Below are 22,144 nucleotides of genomic sequence, written 5' to 3'. Positions count from 1 at the left end.
TTAATTAAAAAGGCATTACTCAACGCAAGATCATAGTGCCGTAGAATCTACATTCCGAACCGACTCGAATATGAATCAGAATTATTGATTTAAAAAAGATTCGTAATTTAATTTTTTCATTGAAAATCTAATGTTCACCCTATAATATACACAAGGGGTTGTTTTAATTCATTTATGAATTGAACATCACGCAGACCAAGCTTAACATCTAAGAATATATATACACTAGAGAATTAACTTAAAATCAACCTTAAATGATACGTTCTTAAAGACTAAATTGGCGTAACAGTGTACAATAAATTACTGACACGAAAATTGAGAAATATGTTTTAAGCGAAGCGACATTGAATGGACTGATCGAATGAATGATTTTAATTATAGTTAATCTTTGTATATTTGGAAGTAGGAAAAAAGATAAAAAACCTTAGATTTACGTATTTCATTCGATTTGCTAATAGCTCAGCTATATTGTGCACTAAGAGTTTATGATTAATATATGTTAATTTATAACCCAACACTTTTACTCTAAACTACTTAATTCGGCTTTAATTTTACTTCCAAAATTTCAATAAGAGTTTCGTCGACGTTCAAAACGTCATTTTTCGCAAATCCATAGCGAATATCATAGATCAAGCTCTCGACCAATGATACCGCGAGAATTTGCAGTCAAATGTTGTTTATTTAACTTTTCTCTTATGGTTGGAATAGAGTATATATGATTTAAATTTTACTAACGTTAAAACATTAGATTTAGAATTGGAATTTCGACATTGCCTAGTCAAAGTTTGATCAACACATGTATTAATTACGTTATTAAAAATATGTAATTGTTCTTGGCGCGTTATGAAAAAATAATTAGTGTATTTTTGACATGAAAACTACACAATGAAGTTGCTCACGAAACCGCCAATCAAGTGTCGAGTCGCTCGAAATAGACAACTTCACGCCTCATCTTGTTTTACAATGTATATTTTATAACAAGTTCAAATTGTGTATGTTTAAATTTGTGAGCGAATTTTATATTAGAGGTCGAAAACAGAAAGAAATACAACATCATAATAATTATCAATCATTTGCATGCAATTAAAATAATTTAATATTTTTAATTACCAAAGAACAACTTCCCACGCGCACTTTTTAAATAGCCAAGAGGTTAAAAATCAACAATGAAATACACCATCGAAAAATACTTATATATAGTATTATATAATAGGTAAGTATGTTAGGGACCGCGTTTTGCAGGTCGCAGACCTGAGGTATTTCTTACGTAACCAAATTCTATCCAATAAGGAAGAACCACAGCTTGAAATCAATCAATATTTTCGTTTCTAACAATTCATTTAATATTTTAAAACGACAACGAATTAAGACTTTCATGAGGTTATTGGGGTTAAACATAATTCACAACTCCGTGTCAATAATAATATATATAAAAAATGGAATGTCGAAATATCTGGTCTTAACCGTTGAAGGCACATTTTAGCTGATTTCTTTAAAAAATCGATCGTACAAAAATATACACACATTATATATTGTGACAATATTAACCGTTTAGTCCTTTTTTTTTCATATTGCAACACTGGGACGTCTGATCGGACTACCTACGCTAAGTTTAAACCTAATCATAAGTACTAGAAAGGCTAGTGTTGCCACATGTATAAATTACGTCAAAAAATACTAATACTATTCAGGCGTTTTAATTAAACCTACTGGCCTTAATAAACACGTAATCTCTTGACGGAAAGAAATATTAAAATTGTGATACAATGTACAACTAATGCACCTTAAAATTATAAAAAGCTACCGTTTTGTACCGATTTTCTACCATTGCCAGTTGGAAGCTACCATTTTAGTAGGATACCACCGAGTTTTAGCTGTTCGGCGCAATCTCACCCCACGTGTAGAACCAGTTGTAATTAAACATGGCGGCGTAGGGATGTTTCCTCTTCTTGTGGAGACGGAGGGACTCCTCTGATGCGTACCAGTATTGAGGAAATTTATCGAAGGGATATTTCACTGACTCTTTTACGTAGGGCTCCGATTTATCAGCTGTAAGGAATAGAATAAATATGTAATGACTTGAGTAAGCATAAAAAAGTATACAAAGCAGTTTCTTGCTAATCACTTCAAAGTATAAAACAAATTCGCTTCCCGTAGTCTGTCTGTCCCCATGTACGCTTAGATCTTTAAAACTACGCAAGGTATTTTGATGCGTGTTTTTTTTATAGATAGAGGAGAAACACTGTTCATTTTAAAGGTTTCTAATGTGATGTTAATATTTGATAAATAAACACATTTTTGTGCGCTTACATTGTAAACACTGGCAGACCCCTACGAGATAGATCAAAATAATGTACTACAGTAATGTACACCTTAAAAAGGTCTACAAAATAGTCCTCGACGGTATATGTCCACCTCTTTGGGATAACCCACAATAACCAATTTTGATTCTTTACTTTGTACGAGAAATATCTTATCTATGAAGCGATTTTAAGCCTTAAATACATTGTTAATTAAAAATAGATCAATTTGGCCCTGTACTGACTGAAAAAGCTTCGAGCATTGTATAAGACATTCTGTATTAAATTTAGTATCAGCATTGCGAATTCAGGTCGGTCGCTAGTATTCTTATAATAGATGAGCTTTCAGCCGGGCAAATGGACTGAAGGCCAAGCGTTAAGTGATCAATGTCGTCTATAGAAGTTGGTGATGATGTCCCCGGACCGATTATTCTCAGGAGCTATCAGAGTGGTCAAGTGTTATCAAACACATGTGCGTTAAGTGTTCCCTTACTCTCAAAATCCGACGAAACAACAGATCACATTTTATATAATTACCTTATAATTATTAAATAAACTTAACAATTATAGATTAATGTGTATGTTTTTGCTGATGTTACTCATAGTCTTTAGACACACTAAGACATCTCTTGTATGCATGACGTCACTAAGTCAACTAATGCACGCCGATAGTGATTAGTGGAGTAAATGTGGGGGGGAGCGTCGTTGTGAGTTAGTTTGCAAACTAAAATAGACCTTGTTTGTTCATATAGAACTACAAGAACTCTCGATTTGTTTCAATTTATGATATAGGTAGGGTGGACAAACAAATAGACGTCCTTATGGAAGTGGTCACCGTTCATTGATAGAATTAGGATGTAGGAAATATTAATTATTCCTTACATCACCAATGCGTCACTAACGCTATGAGCTATGATATTATGTTCTTTCATAAGTTTATAAAATTATACTCACACGGAGGCAGACAGTAGGGACAGAATATCCTATGTCGTTTGCCCTCGTGGGTCTCCAAGTGTTTCTTGTGCTGTTTCCTCCGGAGAGAGACGTGAGGGCAACAAGGGCAGGGTATCGCGAGATCCTTGGGCACGCAGCCATGACGCTCCGCTGAGTGACTCACGAGGGTCGAAACTACTCTGTAACCCTAAAAATTATATACAAAATTATAGTATATTTAGAACCACGCAGACAGAGACAGTGAGCGAGTAAGACAGCCAGACATTTCACCTGAAAGTGATAAAAATTATATGAATTTTAGACTTCAGAGCACTATTATGAATTATTCCACTGCTAGTTCTATAATTTTAACTGCCTTGTTGGTCTTGTGGATCTTGAGGTTCCGAGTTCAAACCCCAAGCCTGGCTGATATGCTCAAAAACAGAAGTCTATAAATGTGTACCCTGCCGTACCGTGCGCACGTTAAGCCGTTGGATTATAAGCGTGAAGTTGACTGGTATCCTTTGAGATTGAGTTGGATTGATTTTTATTTCATGATATATGATTTGATTATCAACTAATTTCATAATTAAACTGGTTAAGTTAAAACATACAAACACTATTATTTCGCAAGTATTTAGTCATTTGAACAGTTAATCGAAAATTCTGAGATTAGTCACCTTTTAAAAGTCTCTATGTGTAAATCAATTTATTTACATTATAAGACATACCTTAAAACAGTGTTCACAGCGGTATGGAAAATTTTTCCACTTAGGATTCTTTTTTCTGCTGAAAACCATTCGATACGGTTCCGTTGGAAACCAGTCTTCGGGATCCAGGAGGGTTTCAATTAATTCTGTGCCTGAAATCATGAAATTCTTTGTTTTAGACAATTTTATTACCATAGTCAAGATCGTTAGCTCTTCACGTAGTATACCGATGAATCGATTTAAATAAGGTTTGATGGGAAGATCTATCCCCAATTTTGTTTAATTCACTTACATTTACATTACATTTTACATTAGCAGCCTGTAAATTTCCCACTGCTGGGCTAAGGCCTCCTCTCCCTTTGAGGAGGTTTGGAGCATATAGACCACGCTGCTCCAATGCGAGTTGGTGGAATACACACGTGGCAGAATTTCGTTGAAATTAGACACATGCAGGTTTCCTCACGATGTTTTCCTTTACCGCCGAGCACGAGATGAATTTTAATCACAAATTAAGCACGTCAAAATTCAGTGGTGCTTGCCTGGGTTTGAACCCGAAACCATCGGTTAAGATGCACGCGTTCCAACCACTGACTCATCTCGGCTCCAATTAATTCACTTATTGAGGTAAAATTGGGAGTGATGGTTTGTTTCAGCTGGTATCCGCAGCTTCAGCTGGTATTCTTATATATATTATGAAATTGTTTTTCATTGTTCAATCACGTGAAAACTTATGGTTTTTCCAATATTACTTTTTTAAAGACTTAATTTAAAAATGTAACTTGAAAATACCTTACAAAATGGTTTTAGAATTTAGAATTTCAACTAATGATCTTTGGTGCATGGCATCTTAGGAAGTAGTATGCCTCTGTGATTTGTGTTTGGTATTAGGTACTCATATAATAAATGGAAATACACACACACAGCAAAGCTGTGAATGAGCAATCAAGTTTATATATTTCATATTCATAAAATCTGTGCTGAGCATCTTACAAAAAGCTATGAATTAAAGTGATAAATCAAAAGATTAATAAACCATTGAAATCCTTACCTGGTGGTAGTATTATTTCAGGAGCAGGTTCTGGTGGAGTCGGTGGGGCGGTCACTGTTGTCAGTGTTGTGTTTGTCGCTGCCAGCAAACTCGTTAGGATTGTGTTTTGTGCCTGTAATTATAAATATGATTTTTAGATCACTACATGCTTCTGCTAACCATGTCAAGATCCATGACCACAATAGGCACTCTATATCCTGCCTAGAGTTAAGGGCAAACTTATAGCCCTAAGACTTGAGACAAAGGATGCTACAGTTAAGCCCTTAAGTACATTCCTGACATATGACCTTTATTCTTAGCTATCACCATTATAATAACACTATCAGGATATAAAAGTAGATTCATACAAGACTTGTCAGTGTGATGCAACAGCACATAGACCAGACGGCTCTTGTATTGTACTGTACTGTTTCTCTGCTAATCTTTCACAGGCAAACAGCTTAATCAAATTTGGTTAAAATTGGTATGAATAAGCTGGAACGCCACTCAAGGACATTACTACTTCTGTATGCCCAACACCTGACAATTTCATTCAAAGCCATTCGAGTCAACTATTCTGATGTGAGGAGTCTGGTACTGGTTATCTCTCAAAGTGAAAACCCATGCCATGTGTGTGCATGAAATTAGTCTTAACTCTACTATGCCATTCCCTTGCCAAGTATATATATCTTATTTCAATGTCAGGAGGATTCAACATAAATGAAATATAATATATGTTATTCATTACTAATATTTAACTGGAATAATTGAACCGGAACTAAGAAATTAATATGTGTATGTACATAGTTGCATTATAAATAAAGATATATTAATCAAGAACTGTTTATTATGCAACATATAAAAGAGTATTTAGTTTAACATAGAATATATTAATCTTATGTTTATTTAATATTAGTTCCACCATCGGAATATAGTAATTGTCAAAGCAGTGCAGTACATGTATTTTGCAAGTATTTAAGCCTCTTACCTGTAATAAAGCTCCGTTAGAAAAACTCTGTGATAAATCCTTTGGTTTCCTCTTATAGCCCTTCGGAGGGCCTCGCTTTTTAGCTATTTCACCATTTTTTTTATATCTAACGATTTCCCCGTCACAAACGCCCTTTGTTACTGGTGTGATCGTCAATTTAGCAGGTAATGAGTAACGATTTTGCAAATTTTTTACAATGTTATTACTGTGCAGGTTACTTGTTGCGAAGGCTAAAGGGTTCGCTAAGTTTAAAGGGTTGTTGACGAATTTTGGTAGAGTACTGGTAGGTGTGGTTGGATATATAGATAACGACTTTGGTGCATTGAACGCTGGTATCTGGTAAACTTGGAGATTGAGGTCGGGACTCGTGAATTTGAGCCGTTTTGGGTCTGGTTCATCATCACTTGATTCTGATTGTGTGTTCAGGGGATCTTTATCTGAATTTCTGAACGGTTCCGAGTGAGGTGACTCCTTTTCTTGGACACAAAACATCTGTGAATTAAAAAAATATGATCTTACATTTAACATCGTTATAACATAATCGTTTAAAATAGAAGTAATATTAGCAATAGCGTTTATTTATACGCCGTCATCTAAATACTTAACTTATTTACCTATGAGGGAGTTACTTAGTAATAATACCTTTAAGCAAGTTAGCTAGTAAGTTTATGATCATGGAATAGTTATTGCAAAAAAAAAAAAACAAAAAATCGTTTAAATTTCACGGTTTCATAGGAATAGATATAAGTGATTGAAAAACAGTACATAATTAACAATGAACTGGTTAAAATAACATTGAGGGCATTCACACATAGAACAGTTATAAATTAAATATATAATTATTTGTATACTTACTGTTCAAAATATAACTCCGAAATAATTGTTAAGCACACCAATATTAACTTATAAAACGAATCAAAATGGCGTTGAATTCATAAAAGAAACCACACAATTAATCGTATCTCACGAAATAACAGCACATGCCACTATTAAGTAAGTTCGGTACATTGAACTAATTTAATTTTTCGTTTCGTATTGTTTTGAATGAACAAACCGATGTTTTGCTTGTATTTCACTTTGATGCACAAATTTACACACAAAAACGTTAATTTAATACATGATTACGGATAATTTGATTGTATATGTTGTAAAATAGACGCGAAACATAAAAATAAAAGGTTATACACTATTTCAATAATAACAAGGCAAAAGTACATCCATCCTGACGCTCTACAAAATAAATCACGCTGCGATCGGATACGCGCACTAAATTTTTCAACATTATATTAATGCACTTTAAACTTTGTTGAAATTAAGTTAAGGTGTATTTAAGGTTAGCTTTATTGAAAAATTCTACGCTACTAGCGCCAATTGTTAGAAAGTGAAAGATGTAAATCATAATCTTAGCGGGAAATTTGAATACTTTTATCGTTATGACGTTATAAAAAACTCTAGCTTTTTTTAACACTACGTATGATTTTTATTAACTTAATCGTTTAACTAACTTAGATTTGATAGAATTGATTAAAATTATTATAATTTAGAATAAGATTCTTGAAAGATTATTAACTTTTGATTCTTTTTAGGGTCCGCACCCAAAGGGTAAAAACGGAACCCAATTACTAAGACTTCATTGTCAGTCCGTCCGTCTTTCTGTCACCAGGCTGTATCTCAAGAACCGCGATAGCTAGAAACTTGAAATATTCACAAAATACTTAGTTGTATATTCACTTTAATAATAAACTTTAAATTAAAAAATATTTAGTGGGTTTTTGTCATACAAAAAATATGTTTTTTTGCCGTTGTTTGCCCTATTATATTAAAATGCTGTACCAGGTAAACGCTTGAAATATTCACAAAATATTTAGTTTTCTTTAACAATTAAATATTTTACAGAAAAGTTACTTTTATTTAGTGTATCGCGTTATGCATTTTTTAGTGTTCCGTACCCATTATAAAAATTGTGTACCTACTGTTGTTTACGTAGTCAATGGTACGGAACCTTTGTGCGCGAGTCCGACTCGCACTTAGCCGGTTTTATTTTGCGTTAAATTACTACGAACTGAACTGATCATTTGTAGAATATATATAAACGCTAAAATATATTATTCAAATTAATTCAAGTAGTTTTCATATCTTAGTTTATAATTATCGTATGTTCAGCAGCGAGGGAAAACATTGTGACGATATTTACATATGTATAGAAATGTTTTTTTTATCAGGCAACATAGAAGCGGCTAAGTAAGCTCCAGACTAAATGAAGTTCAATACCTATTAATTTATTAAAGTATTGCCAGGGTTCTGAAGATAAATTGCAAATGTGTTCGAATTTACACATTTTTTTAGATATTATATAAAAATTTCAGTAAGTAAATCAGCAATTTTTTTACAGTAATTCAAAAAAAGGTATAAAATGTTTTTTTTTTAAATTCAATTTTTTATTTTATTTTCTAGTTTGTAATCCTGTACTACTTATTTATTTTGCATATGGCAAATCAGTATGTTTTAAAGGATGGGATGAACAGAAACACTACAAAATTTCAATAACCATTTTAATTGAAAACTTATCTAAATTCCAACATCTTAATCAAATGAAAGTTTTTTCTAAATTCAAAATATAATAAATTAACGACTAGATGACAACGCTATACACAAGACGAAAGGAAACAAAAAAAATGTCGAAAAATTACGATTATCACATAAGTGCCATATTGGTACACGTTTATAACTAATTTTGTGAACAAAACATGCTGTCTCGCTCGTACACTTTAAATCTTATAAACGAGAAAGAGACAAAATCCGTATTACAGATACAAATTTGAATACAAAATTATTTTTACAAACATGTACCGATATTGATCCATCGATTATATTTATTTACAAATTAATTATATTTCACTTAAACATAGTCGAGTTTTTAATTAGTATTATTTAATAAAAAAAATCAATAAACTGGTCACACTGTTTTGGTATAAAAGTGCTTAAAACTGTCCTAAATATATTAAATAAATACGTTACGTTTAATAATATAACCATACTATTCTATATTTGAAAATCTTTTTCAAATTTAGAACCGTACAGAAACAATTTACAATGACACTTAAACAAATTGTTACAGACATAATTGGCTGCAAATGTTTGGTACGATAAAATTGGTAATTATTATAAAAGAAAAAGATCTAAATAGGAATGATTTAAAAAAAGAAAATGCCATTTTATTGGTAGAGATATGTTAAGGACACAATTACATAGACATAACGCCACAAACACAAAGAGATCTCTTGTCCTCTCTTGTTGTCTTGTCTCTCTCCAAAATGACGTCATCGCTACGTAAGCTATGATATGTATATTAGAATTGAGAAGGTTGAGCAAGTAAGGAATGGTAGTATACGATAAAATTCCGAGTTTATTTTTAAAATTTTAAAGCTGAACGAACTTATTCGTATTGAACGATTTTCGTTTTGATGCTCGATATTTAGCACTGGCAACACAGCGCCATAGCGCTTTATCTACGGGCCGATGTCCGCTAAATATCTGATCGTTTTTTTTTACTGTTAAACATGACATGACAGATATTGGAAACATAGAATATCTGTGTGATATTACAAGTTGATCTGAGTAATAGCCTCTTAAAATAGAGAACTCTCTAGAAATTATGACATGTATGTATGTAGCTTATATTTCATTTCCACACATCTGTAATGACACACTTTTCCTATTGATTTTATAAACATTTTAAATACATGACAAAAGTATAATTTAACTCAAACGCACGATTATTTAACAGTTTAAGATATAGAATGTTTTAACTATGGAGGATAGAGGTCAGGAAATCCTGAATACAAAGTATTTGAATTTTAATTAAGATGGCGTTATTGTAGTTTAGTTCCAAACTTAGAAAAGGTTAAAGTAAATCAATAATTGTATATTTTGCCTTTATATAAGTCACAAGACTTGAAGACAAATCTTATTAGGGATTGGTTACTTTTACATCTGTGACCCATTACAGAGAGATAGAATAAACCTTCCCTCTATACTCCATTGTTGTTGTAAATATTGTATGATCATGCGATTATTATAAACAATAAAATAGAACACTAAGATTCCATATTTAAATTTAAAAAATCGCATAACCTCTTGAAAGAAAATCGTTCAAATAGGAACTCCCGAGGTCTGGTAACATTATCAAGTAGAAAAATTATAATTACGATATGATATAAATTATTAAATGCTTTTTAAATCTATCACCGACTATTTATAATCTGTGGACGTACGATTACAGCCTACTGTCATAGATGAATAGACAAGACAGCGCATAGACAAAACAAACTACAGTTAACTCTCGACAATCTTATATCATTAACAATAAAATACGAAACAAAAAAGAAATTTTTCTTAGATTAAGATAATGATTATTATTTATAATTTTGTAACCGCATATATTGCCATTATAGTGTATATAAAACACTTTAAAAACATCTGCGATTGACTCTGATTCGACTATGAATAATCGGGAGTTCACTGCATAAATATACGAAAACAAAGACAGCGGAATAAAAATAAAGAAATACAAGAAAATACGTCCATTGCGTTTATGTCTCCCTGGTACAAATTCTAACGTTATATACTTCAATAGGATATCTTCATCTCTTTCACTCTTGTTACATTTAGACAGAGATGGAATATAGGCACTGTCTTATCTATATATCTACGCGTGCCCTACAAACTCTAACTTAGGAACCCTATTATTTATTAATACCTAGCAAAACTACCGTCATACACAAATAATTTAGCCTCGCGTATTTAAACTCAATGTATTATATTATCTGCGCAAATTATAGATAGTATATATTTTTAATGATTACTTATAATGTCAAGGTGACGTCTACAAGTGACATATGTGACGTTTTGTTACAAAAATCGTTTTTTTTTTTTTATTATTGTTTCAAAAATACATGAATATTATTATAAATATTGACGTATTGCTAAAACAATAAAAAAAATATCTTCGAATTAAACGTTACGGTTAAAAAGTCATGGTTACAAGAAAAATATTATTATTTGTTTAAAATAACCTATTTCGTATTTAATTTTTAGGTTATGTTAAAAAAATCGTTTATGTAACTAAATTATTTAAATGTATATATTATTTTAACATATATTCCTTTATGATTACAATACATATCATGATAACAGCCAAATTACTCTCAAAACCTTTCTATATGTCAAATTATAATTAATTAATGTCAGTGTTTTTGTACACATAAATACGTTACATTATTATATACATACTTTTTGGAGTAGCTACCTTAGCGAATATATTAAAATTGTCAAATCATATTGTGTAGAGTATCCGAACGTATTTTTGGCATATTATTTTCACCTTATACTAATGACACTCATCCAAATCTAACCGTTCAATCATTCATACCATTCAATCAGGACGCTAGTTGCGTATCAACGTCAGTTTGACAGCGAAAAACGCGCGAAAATCATACCGACATCTTTTAGACAACACGAATTACAAACACATCAAGATTTGTATGTGCGGATAACGTCCTTAATTTGTGCTCTGCACAGTGGGCATTGGCCGCCACCCTTCCCCCTCCATTGCTGAACTGCACAGCGGTAACACATACACATATGACCACACATATAAAGCACGCTGTCTATTGGATTTTCATAACAAATTGTGCATTCTGTGCCTGTGAGGTTTCCTTCCCCGATCACAGAGTATATTGGCTGATGGTGTGAGGTAGATGGTATGGGTCGGCTAGTGGAAGGTCCATTCGGAATCCTGTCGAGTCTTAATGGTTCAGAGAGTCCGTTAGGCATTTGTAGTTGCTCGTTGGAGTTGTTTTGGCTGGTAGAAGAGCATTGGCCTTCTGTCCGGGGACGGTACGGTTGAGGCACTGAGCATGATGGAGCTTGGGTTGAGATTGACTGAAGACCCGCCAAGCAGAGTTGGGAAGTCGTTTGGATTGGCTGTAAAGAAGAAAATAACTTATTAAAACTATGTAACAAGTTTCAATTAGATACTATTAAAGTTGCTCAGTCCATAATTTAATTATGATTTTTGGTATAAGCCCCAACTCACCTCAATATAGTGCGCACTAGCCAATGTCAATCCCTGCTGGTGGTTCGCTGCATTCTGAGCTCCATTCTGCGGTGGAAGACTGACGACTAGTACTGTTCCACCTGCTCCAGCGTTTATCGGCGCTGCAGAACTTGCCAGTACTCTCAACTGTTGCGGCGGAGTCTGTGCTTGCATCGCTTGAGAGCTCAACATCCTCACTTTTTGCGTAGCTCCATAAATATCAACGAACGCCCAAAGTCTCAGCGTGTGGTCGACGTGCATTACTGTCACAGGATTGGAACCGTTTCTGCTGACACGAACTTCTCCATCTAAGGTCAAGGTGACGGCTAATTCGTCACCTCTCCGGAGACCGTTGGCTGCATCACGTCGAACCACCCAGTATTCTGGACGATCTAATAGCTGTTCCGCATCATCTGGTAAATCGCTGGGTCTGAGGGTTGCAGGGTCGCAGGACGTCAAACCGATCGCTAAGCTTCCAGCGTATGCTGTTTCCGTTGCTAAAATTTGGACAACAATAGTTTGTCCTGGGCGCATCGGTCGTGCTGTGAACACGTATCCTTGACAGAATTCTGCTTCGATCCTAGCGGCTATACCTCTATCGTTGATGAACTGGACATTCCTGCCTTTTGTCCTATGAAGGCTCAATGGAACCAGCGGGTTTTGGTATCTAGGAGCTGGTAAAGCTTCTTCAACTGTCATTGAGCGCATACCACTGATTATTCTATCTTCCTCAGAAATTGGGCTTTGCGTGCATCTTCTAACTTGACTGGGGGCTCGGGGATCAGCCAGTTGGACGGCTGTGCAGTTGCCATACACATCCACTAATGCCCAGAGCGGGCTGCGTGTATCGACGCCCGAGAAAAACATGCCCTTGTCCTCCCCATTGATACCGAAGTGGACATCTCCAGCCGAATTCACGTAATAGTACAAAATATTGTCCTTCTCGCAGAACCTTTCGCCGAGTGCCTTTGCCCAGTTACCGGGCTTATTTGTTAGGTCTGGGCAGGCGTACTTCGGGAGTGCGTGCGCTAGGGTCGTGGGATCGTGGGTGGTGAATCCGAAACGTAGGACACCGCTCCAGCTATTTGACATTTCCAGAAAGCGGAGGCACACCTGGAAAGAAAATTAGCCGGTTAGTTTTTGATTAGATCAATGTATATACATACTTAAACTAGCGACGCATTTTCCACGCGAGTACATAACAAGAAAAATTATTGTTTGTTTGTGGCTAGGACAATTTCAATTCTCTACTATGCGTGTATTATACATGTAAACATTCCTCTTGAATAACTCTGTTTATTGATGGAAACAGCATTTACGTCCATTGCATAGTTTAAAAGATCTAAGCGTACAGACGGGAAGCGACATTAGTTAATACTATGTAGAAATTGTTTAATCCTCTCGTGTTAATATTTAAATGTCCGATATATTCAGAAATACTTATGACTCTTACTAGTGCATCCTATTAACAAACCTAGATACTTTTTTCATACGATATCAAATTGAATTTGTAAGACATAATATAATAATGTTTCCGGCTGTATATTTTATGCCTCACTACAGGACATACACAAAAAAAAAAAGTTGTCTTCGATTCGCACTTACTTTTTCATTAACCCTAACGGGTCGAGCGCTGAACACGACGCCCTTGCAAAACGACTCGACACGTCTCGCAGTCGCACCATCGCGTGACACACGGACGTTTTCGCCGTGAACCGCGTGGAAGCTGAGCGGTGGTAGGTTATTAGGTGTACCACCGGTGCAGGAGGTGCGGGGCGCTGGAACAAGAGATACATTTCTTAGTTACATTATAAATTGAAAAGAAAAAAGAAACATCTTCCTGATACCTTGAACTATTATTGTAGTTATTTTTAAATAAATATAATCTGGTAACACTAATTTTACTTGACCTATTAAAAAAAAAAAGTAAAAAAAATCACAATGATAAATAAGGCATATTACTCAATACAAGATTATATTAATGATAATAAGCGTGGACTTGGTATTTGTTGATTTCCAGACAGGATATATATAAATTTAAATGTACCACATTCATATATTCTGCAATAAAATCGTTGGAAAGAGTAACTACTGAGTTTCTTTCCGGTACTCGTGTATAGAAATTTACTTTTAATTCAACACTGTAACTTGACGAATCAAGAGTTCATTTATATTATCAGATATTTAAAAAAAGTGAGATTTTTATTGAAACTTTGACAGAACCACGACACGAACAGAACCACTCAAATCTTACGTTAAATAAAATACAAAATCGGCAACATGGGGGCAATTAACACGATTCCATTCCCCAATAAATTAAACGTCAAAACTTTAAAAAAAAAAAAATTACACGTAACTCAAACTTATAATACACAGAAACACATAACGTTATATGCCTTAATACCATAGAGTTAAGGTTTGATAATTTCGTCATATGATACAAACGATATTAGTCCTTAAGTCAAGTAGTTAAGGGCTACAGGTGTCCCCCTGTTGCATTTACGTCCACCTGCGCGGCAGATGTGTGACAGCTTGCCCCCAGCATTTGCTCTTTCAATAGATTTTTATTAAGAACTTCTATGTACATATTATTTAAACATCTTGCGGGAAAATATAGTAATTTTGAAATTGGAATATAACTTCGACGACAGATGCGAAATTAATTTGTACGAATTTCAAATTTCGAAACTCATTTTAATTAAATGTTCTATTTACAAATACGCATTAGAATATATTTTATAAGAGACGCCATCTTTGTTTCAGCATTAGACTGTGTAAATGAGTTCTAGACATTCCTATTGTGGTTTAAAGTTTAATGAAATATAAAATGACATTTAAAAAGCGCTTGACAGGGACCAGAGCCTACTTGAAAGAAGTTATTCAGATTATATTCATCAGAAAAAGTTTAGTTTTACACGCAGTTGGGTCCCCTCGTCTATGTACCACCATTTAAATACCACCCACTACCAGCCAAGCGGAACCGCACGTGTCCTTCGTGCTTAATGGCGTTAAGTACGGAAGTGTAACGCGAGCGCATTCATAGATCACAATGATAGCCGCCATTTTGTTCTTTCATAATCGCGCGCAAAATGACATTTCAATAGACATCGACTTCTCAACAATTTCTACCATTTTGGTAGCAATTACATTTTTATTCAAAACGTTATGTGATAATATTTGAGAATTATATTCTACGAATAAAAACTTAATTTTCATACTATATTCCAACGACCATAAAAAATAGGCCTAAAACATTATTAAAATTTAAGACATAACTTGAAACTTAGTATTATTACAGCAAAACTTTATATATACGCAATAACTTGTAAAAATTTAGATTTATATTAAATTCAGTATATATCCTGCACAAAAATATCATATAATAAAAAAAAATATATCATCTTAAAGAACTTAATCATCAAACTCATTACCAATCTCAAAGAGCCATTTCACTTCACATGGGTACTTTTTAAGTGCCAGGTGGTTACGTGGAGGGTGGTTTTAAATTTGAGGGGGATCATATCCGGCGGAAGCAGCGATAGATTGAACGTTCCTTCCGAAATCGGACCGTTCAGGGGAGGAAATCAGATATCCAATATTTCGTGTAAGATAATACACGATGCTCGTTACATTGTAACAATAAACACAATACACTCGCACAGACACACGCACATAAAAACGAATCAAGTCAATATCCGTTTCCGTGCCTTTATTCGTGTGCGAAACAGTCGATACCAAACTTTTAATCGATTCCAACCACTAGAAGACATAAGCAGAAGAAACAACATCGGATAGACGCGATGTCATTGGTCGAGCTTATATAATCTATGATATTCATTATGGATTGACGAAAAAAAAAAATGCGTTTTCAACGAAGCTGTTATCGGAACTTTGGCAGTAAAATTACAGTGGATATAAGTAGTTAAGTGAAAATGTTGTATTATAAATAAATATTACACATTCTATGTTTTTTTTTCTATATTTCTTGATCCTTATTATAAATATACTACAGATGGAGACTCATCTCCTCGCTATCGAGAACTATCTACGAAATCATGAAACATTAAATTTCGAATAGAAGTTTCGAGAACAGCATTCCTATTAACCCACAAATAAATATACAAAGGGCTCGAGAGAGTTACAAGTAATGCCTCTTCGAAATCCTAAGGGGGATCACCCTCCCGCCATGTGTGCTAAACAATACAAGCGACATCTTCGATTCGGTTACGATCTATTTGGGTCACAGAAATTAATATGGAGCACGTGCCTTTAAAAAGATAACCTAAAATTACACAAAACATTGAATACCATCTAACTTACTTGATTGGCTCAAAAATACTTCTATCTCTTTCTACTGGTCCACTCGAAATGGAGAATATTGGCAAGTATAAATATAATGAATACTATCGAGAACGAGACAGCTATATGTATGTTTAAATCAAATTTTTATTATACATCATATCCTCAATTTTATTTACGTCAGTATATAATAATCACATTTATAAAAGTTATTGCTCATATGTACGTTAACTTTTAAGTTATCGACGTTAAAGGGGAAAAAAATATCCGAAAAATACAATTTTAAATCATTTTTGAATACTGTACATTAACCTTTATATAGCAATGTTGCCAGTTACAAAAAAAAAAAAACAAACAACAACTACCAAATAGTAAATAACATCTGTCAAAGCGAAACTTGGATGCGCGCGCATTGAAAATGCCACGCTTTGCGTCACGGGCTCTTCCTGATGCCGCGCCACCTAATATTAGTCGCTACTGACGTCAATCTTGATCTAGATTTAGTAATAGAGAACTGTCGCAAGCCATCCAGCTATAACAGAAGCGTGTATTGATTGACAAATGTATATTAACTAATCGTTTACGGACTGTGTGTCTCATATTTGAAAAAAGAATTAGATTTGTTTTTTTAACTGGGAAGAACCGTTATTTTTAAGTTAGGGTACAATAAGAATACTGAATTAAAATTTTAAGATTATGATCATTACAAATACAGCTCAATTTTCGTGTTGCCAGACCTTAAAACACAAAGTCAACTTAGCATTAAATTTATTGTCTTTGCCTTTTAAATAGTTTTTATTTATTACACGATCTTGGGGAAGCTACGTCCCGTTGTTTTAAGTATGTACTTAATATACTACAAAAGGCCGGACGGTACGGAACCGAAGTTACTATACGTGAGTTAAACCTAACTTATTATACGTAAATGAAATTTAACTTGAGAAAATATGCCAATCGAGAAATTCATATGGCTTCCCGTCCACTAGCTCAACTTAAGAACATTGAGCAATGACATTAAAGGTAGATTAGACTCGATATACGCTAGAAAACATTACAAAAGAGTCTTGAATGTTAATCTAATGTTATTTGAAACGCATGACAGACTCTTCCTCCTCGCTGCCCACCCTCACCCCGCAGGATGCGCCTGCGACGAAGCGTGTCTCCTTACTTTTTGTACTATCAATTTTTTTTGGTATAAAAACAAGTTTTATCATGACATCCGATTTATATTCCAAATACAAATCAACACTTAAGAACATTAATGTCATTTTAAATTATAAACTAACAGATAAAACATATATATATATATAATAAAATCATCCGATAAATAAGTAAATATATATATATATGTATTTATAGTTCGACAAAACGAAGAAACGAGTGAAAAAAGGTAACATGTAACATTTCGTTGAGAACTAATTTTATGTCATAAGTTAAGGTGTTATGACATAAAATTAAACGTATACGTAATCCAATCAAGTCTTAAAATGACACACAGAAGTAACCCCATTTAAAGTTCGGCTAAAACTCGAAATACCTAGAGACACCCCCGCATCTCACAGCTGCGGTTATGTCGTCAAAATCTCATGGGGATCGAACTAATAAAGTGTGTATTGTTAACACACTCGAGGGTAGGGAAAATAAAAAAAAAAAATAAGGGGCCACATAATCGTATTAATATAGTTTCAATTTTCTTCAATTGAAGAGCTTCGATCTTTAAGTACTTTCAGTAAGCCAGACTCGGTTTTTAATGACTATATATATATCTCACGGTAACAGTTAAGACAATAGTAATTTATTAAATCGGTTGTTATGTGTGGAATTGCTTTAAAATTCAAAAGTAAGATGTGGTTCACACTTCCTAGTCATTGATAATTACAAAGATTTACGAAACTTCCGAATAATATTGTCTAAATATAAAACGCTGCAACATATCTCTCAATAATATAAAAATTTTGTTTACAACGATCTATATATGGATAACGATTTAATAACAAACAAATCATTCTGTACGTCCGTCTATATCGGTACGTAAACAAAAATCTTTACAAGACAATTTATACATTTCATCGTTTCAACTTACAGTTACTGAAATCATGATCAGTAAGGGATTAATTCATTTGACATAAACATCTACTGTCATTGGTTGATCGCATTCGATGACGTAATACGACCAATGATAGAACAGCATTCAGTCGGATCAGTCGATTATATGATAAAAAATTATCTTAAGATTAAATCTTAAGATTTTCCAGTAAAACCTAAGATTTACCGATTATGAATGGTAAATGTCCATAAACCTTGGGGATTCGAACTTTTACCATCGTTCACTTGGTGAATCTTAGGATTTACATGTTAGGTTAGGTTAGGTCGGAATGGTAAAATTCCGAAAAAGTCGTCCATTTATAATAAATACTTACATTTACAAACTCATGTCGGTAAATCTTAGGTTTTACTGGAAAATCTTAAGATTTACCTTAGTTCGAGCTTTTACAGTAACATGTGTATATATATATATATACATACATAAATAAATAAATAATTAGTACAAAGGATATTCGATTAGAAATTACACTCAAGTTTTTTTTTGTCTATCGCTTGAACATAGCGCCAACTATGAAGGTCCTAGACCATCGACAATATTTAGCAAATATTACTTAAATAAATCAATTCGATCAAACAGACAATACGTAAATTCATTACTTTTTGTATATTAGGGATTCGTATTTAATACATAATGTCTAATATGTTGATAGCTTATCTCAACTAAGTTATCCTCGAAACGAACCGGACCGTGAAATAGCTTACGTTCAAGGGCGCCATCTGCTTGATGAAATCTGGGCCCCCAGGGCTGTATAAATATATCAGTGGTTATAATAATTCTTAAGTAAAGAAATAAACAATATTGTCTGTGTATACATTTCATTAAAATATATCAAACAAAACTAATTTTGAATTTTCATTTTCCAAGATTAAATCCTTCTTCTTCCAAGATCTGACGAGGAAGTTATTAAGTTACTCTTTAGAACGAGTACATTTTTTTCTACATTATTTTAAATATATGTTACGTATAAGATGGACGGACGTATTTATCAAATATAACGGGAAATAATGTCCGTTCTAACTTTTCTATTAAAATAAAACATACTATAGATCAAAGCGGAGATAACGCGTTGCAAAATCCATTTGACGTTTTTTTAACGAGGCTAAAGCACATCTTTACACTGCCACAAGAGTACAACGATGCAAGAGGCCCACTAATTTACTAATTTTTATTTATAATAATTTTGAAAATAATTAATCATATTTTTATTGTAATTTTTGTAAATCAATTATGATAAGAGATACATTTCAAAAATAGCACTCCATAACTACAGTCCAATTTTAAGCGCTTCGGATATAATAGATTAAAAAAAAAAAAAACGCTGAATTATTTTTAATCTGGCGTAAAACTCTACGGCTCACATCGGTCACGGTTTCTGGACGGGTCTATGACCTTCCAGTGTTGCCTGATCAGTGGAATGGAAACTACCATAGAACTTTTTGTTTCAGCACACTTCAAAAGAAATCACTTAATATTTTATCAACAATACATAATACTAATAAGCTAATTTTATTTTTTGTATTTTTATAATAAGTAAAAACAAAAGCGCTTTTTTTTAAATTAACACGATTTAACAAGTCCAAGGACTTTTCACAGACAGTTATTGTCTCAAATAAAAACATTCTTCGTCTTAAAGCTAAATTTATGACTAACAAAGAAAAACGAACCCTTAAAGGGCTTGTACAAAGAGATCTATTTTAAACGCATGAGTCACAGACGCTGAGAATTTTCTAGAACAATAAAGAAAATTGAAAAACATTATTTTAAACGCTCAAATCTTTGGGAGATTACTTTTATACAAATTAGAAATACCTATTTCTATTTTAACTAATAGAAATGAACATTATTAAAGTTATATAAGGCTTGTGGCCTATGTTGGTTATTATTTAACGAAGGAATATGTCTTTATACTGTATATTATACATATAAAACCTCTTTAATGTAAACTATTTAATTTGTAATTAAATAATTATCTAAATCCTTGAAATTTAAGTATCTCATTAGGAAATTGTAATCATTATCAATGTTATAAAATATGTAACTCAATCACACACTATATGACTTATTTATTATATTAAAAAAAAACAATATATTTATGGCATACAAAAGTGGACCTTTGCCTTCAAAATAAAAAAAAATTATTTTTTTTTAGAAGCGACGCCGTATAAGACAAAAGTACTTCATATACAACTGAAAGTAGACGGTTAATCGAAGCGTGACGCTCTAAAAAGCCAACACGCGTGATACAATTGCACACGCTAAATGAAAGAGACGCTGAGATGATATATACTTATAACAGAGCGAGACAACATAATGACATATGAGATATTGAGAAATAGTACTGAAACGAATAGTGTGCGACGTCATAATATGCAAAATATCTGGGTAAAGTAATCAAACATATAGGGTACTTTATATAACCGATCACTATGCTGAATTTCATTACGATCCGGAGGTCACGTGGTTTTCGAGAAATGTTTATATTGATAAACACAATATTTTTAAGGATAACCATATAATAATTGTCCAAATTTAAAACAAGATGACGGATAATACTTAAAAAAAAAACATTTAAATCTATCGAATAAATAAATGTGTTAAAAAATAATAATTCGTTTTATTTCTATGATGCTATTATTAAAAACGAATGCATTTCCAAACTAAGATGTACATTATTAACTCTGAATCCCCGTGGGCCAACGCCATGTGTGGGACATTTGTTCATGATGGCTCCCGCTTTGTTGTATTTTAGGCGGGAAACTCCATCTTTGATTTCCCTCTTTAAAATCACATATAACAGTTAACATTGTCATATCAACATATTTAATTCTTAATCGAACAAAGAATATTTAAAATACGAACACTTTTAAATGACGGTGTTTAATAAAAAGGACGTAACCGAATTTTGTAATAAAATAAATAGGTTATATTTTTTTATTTCTGGTTTAACAAAGTTTGTATGTAGAAATCAGTCGAGCATCCGAGATAACCGCAACCACGGGAAACGGATGCTGGTATCTTGTGATGGTCATAGGATGTGAAACGTAACACGTTCCAAATAGTTTATTCATTACAATTTTTTATACTTTCTTCTCAATAAACAATACATTGAATTATGTAATAAATAAATTAATTTAAATATTTCAATTTTTAAATTATAGTAATGTTGTGGCAGAATATGAAAATTCCTTCGCGATGTTTTACTTAAAATTAAAAAATAGTTTTGTTACCAATTAGTTTGTTTTAGGTTTTTATGTAGTTGGTTTTTTGCATCCACATCCTGTACCAAGCTGTACAAGCAATATTATGAAACTTAGAATTAAAATTACTTAACACAGGAAGAAAGCAGATATATGTTCTTATGATATATTATTAATATACATAACAGGAGAACAATTATGCTGAGATTGGGGCTAGAATCGCAGTTGTTTCGGTGGATATGAATCCCCACATAAAGGCGACAAAATGGTGGCTACGGGGCAAATCCAGAAAAGTACCACTCAGTTTTCATTTTCTTAACTTTGTGAAAGAAAACATCGTAAAACGTCCATTCGTATAACATTCTGCCACACGTGTATCCACAAACTCGAATCGGAACAGGGACATTGATGTTATGAATGATATATGACAACTCATATATTATTGAAGAACTCCAAAATAAAAATTACCATAGTCATATATTTTTC

At 33.1% G+C, this 22,144-nt stretch overlaps 3 protein-coding genes across 6 annotated transcripts in view; all 3 read right to left on the bottom strand.

Moving 5' to 3' along the window:
• Positions 1–22,144, bottom strand: part of LOC113402091 (glycerol-3-phosphate acyltransferase 4) — a 199,939-nt gene that overhangs the window by 79,845 nt on the left and 97,950 nt on the right. The gene's annotated exons all lie outside the window — the stretch shown is intronic.
• On the bottom strand, positions 1,385–7,179 carry LOC113393650 (uncharacterized). The gene is made up of 6 exons (XM_026630648.2): positions 6,814–7,179; positions 5,959–6,450; positions 4,992–5,103; positions 3,965–4,095; positions 3,255–3,441; positions 1,385–2,049 (listed from the first exon to the last, which is right to left on the bottom strand). Exons 2-6 carry the CDS (start codon positions 6,448–6,450, stop codon positions 1,871–1,873), a joined length of 1,101 nt encoding a protein of 366 aa, XP_026486433.1. The 5' UTR covers positions 6,814–7,179; the 3' UTR covers positions 1,385–1,870.
• The window catches only part of LOC113393649 (protein neuralized), a 44,385-nt gene continuing 30,734 nt past the window's right edge, over positions 8,494–22,144 (bottom strand). For all 3 annotated transcript variants that reach the window (XM_026630647.2, XM_026630646.2, XM_064219749.1), the window contains exons 2-4: positions 13,661–13,833; positions 12,056–13,168; positions 8,494–11,943 (exon numbers count right to left, since the gene is read on the bottom strand). In XM_026630647.2, the coding sequence (XP_026486432.2) occupies positions 11,491–11,943; positions 12,056–13,168; positions 13,661–13,833 (1,739 nt within the window). In that variant the 3' untranslated portion in view covers positions 8,494–11,490. The remainder of the gene's footprint in view (positions 11,944–12,055; positions 13,169–13,660; positions 13,834–22,144) is intronic.

Source organism: Vanessa tameamea, chromosome 29 (assembly GCF_037043105.1).
Source record: "Vanessa tameamea isolate UH-Manoa-2023 chromosome 29, ilVanTame1 primary haplotype, whole genome shotgun sequence".
NCBI classification, from domain to species: Eukaryota; Metazoa; Arthropoda; class Insecta; order Lepidoptera; family Nymphalidae; genus Vanessa; species Vanessa tameamea.
This window is presented reverse-complemented; position numbering and strand designations above follow the sequence as displayed.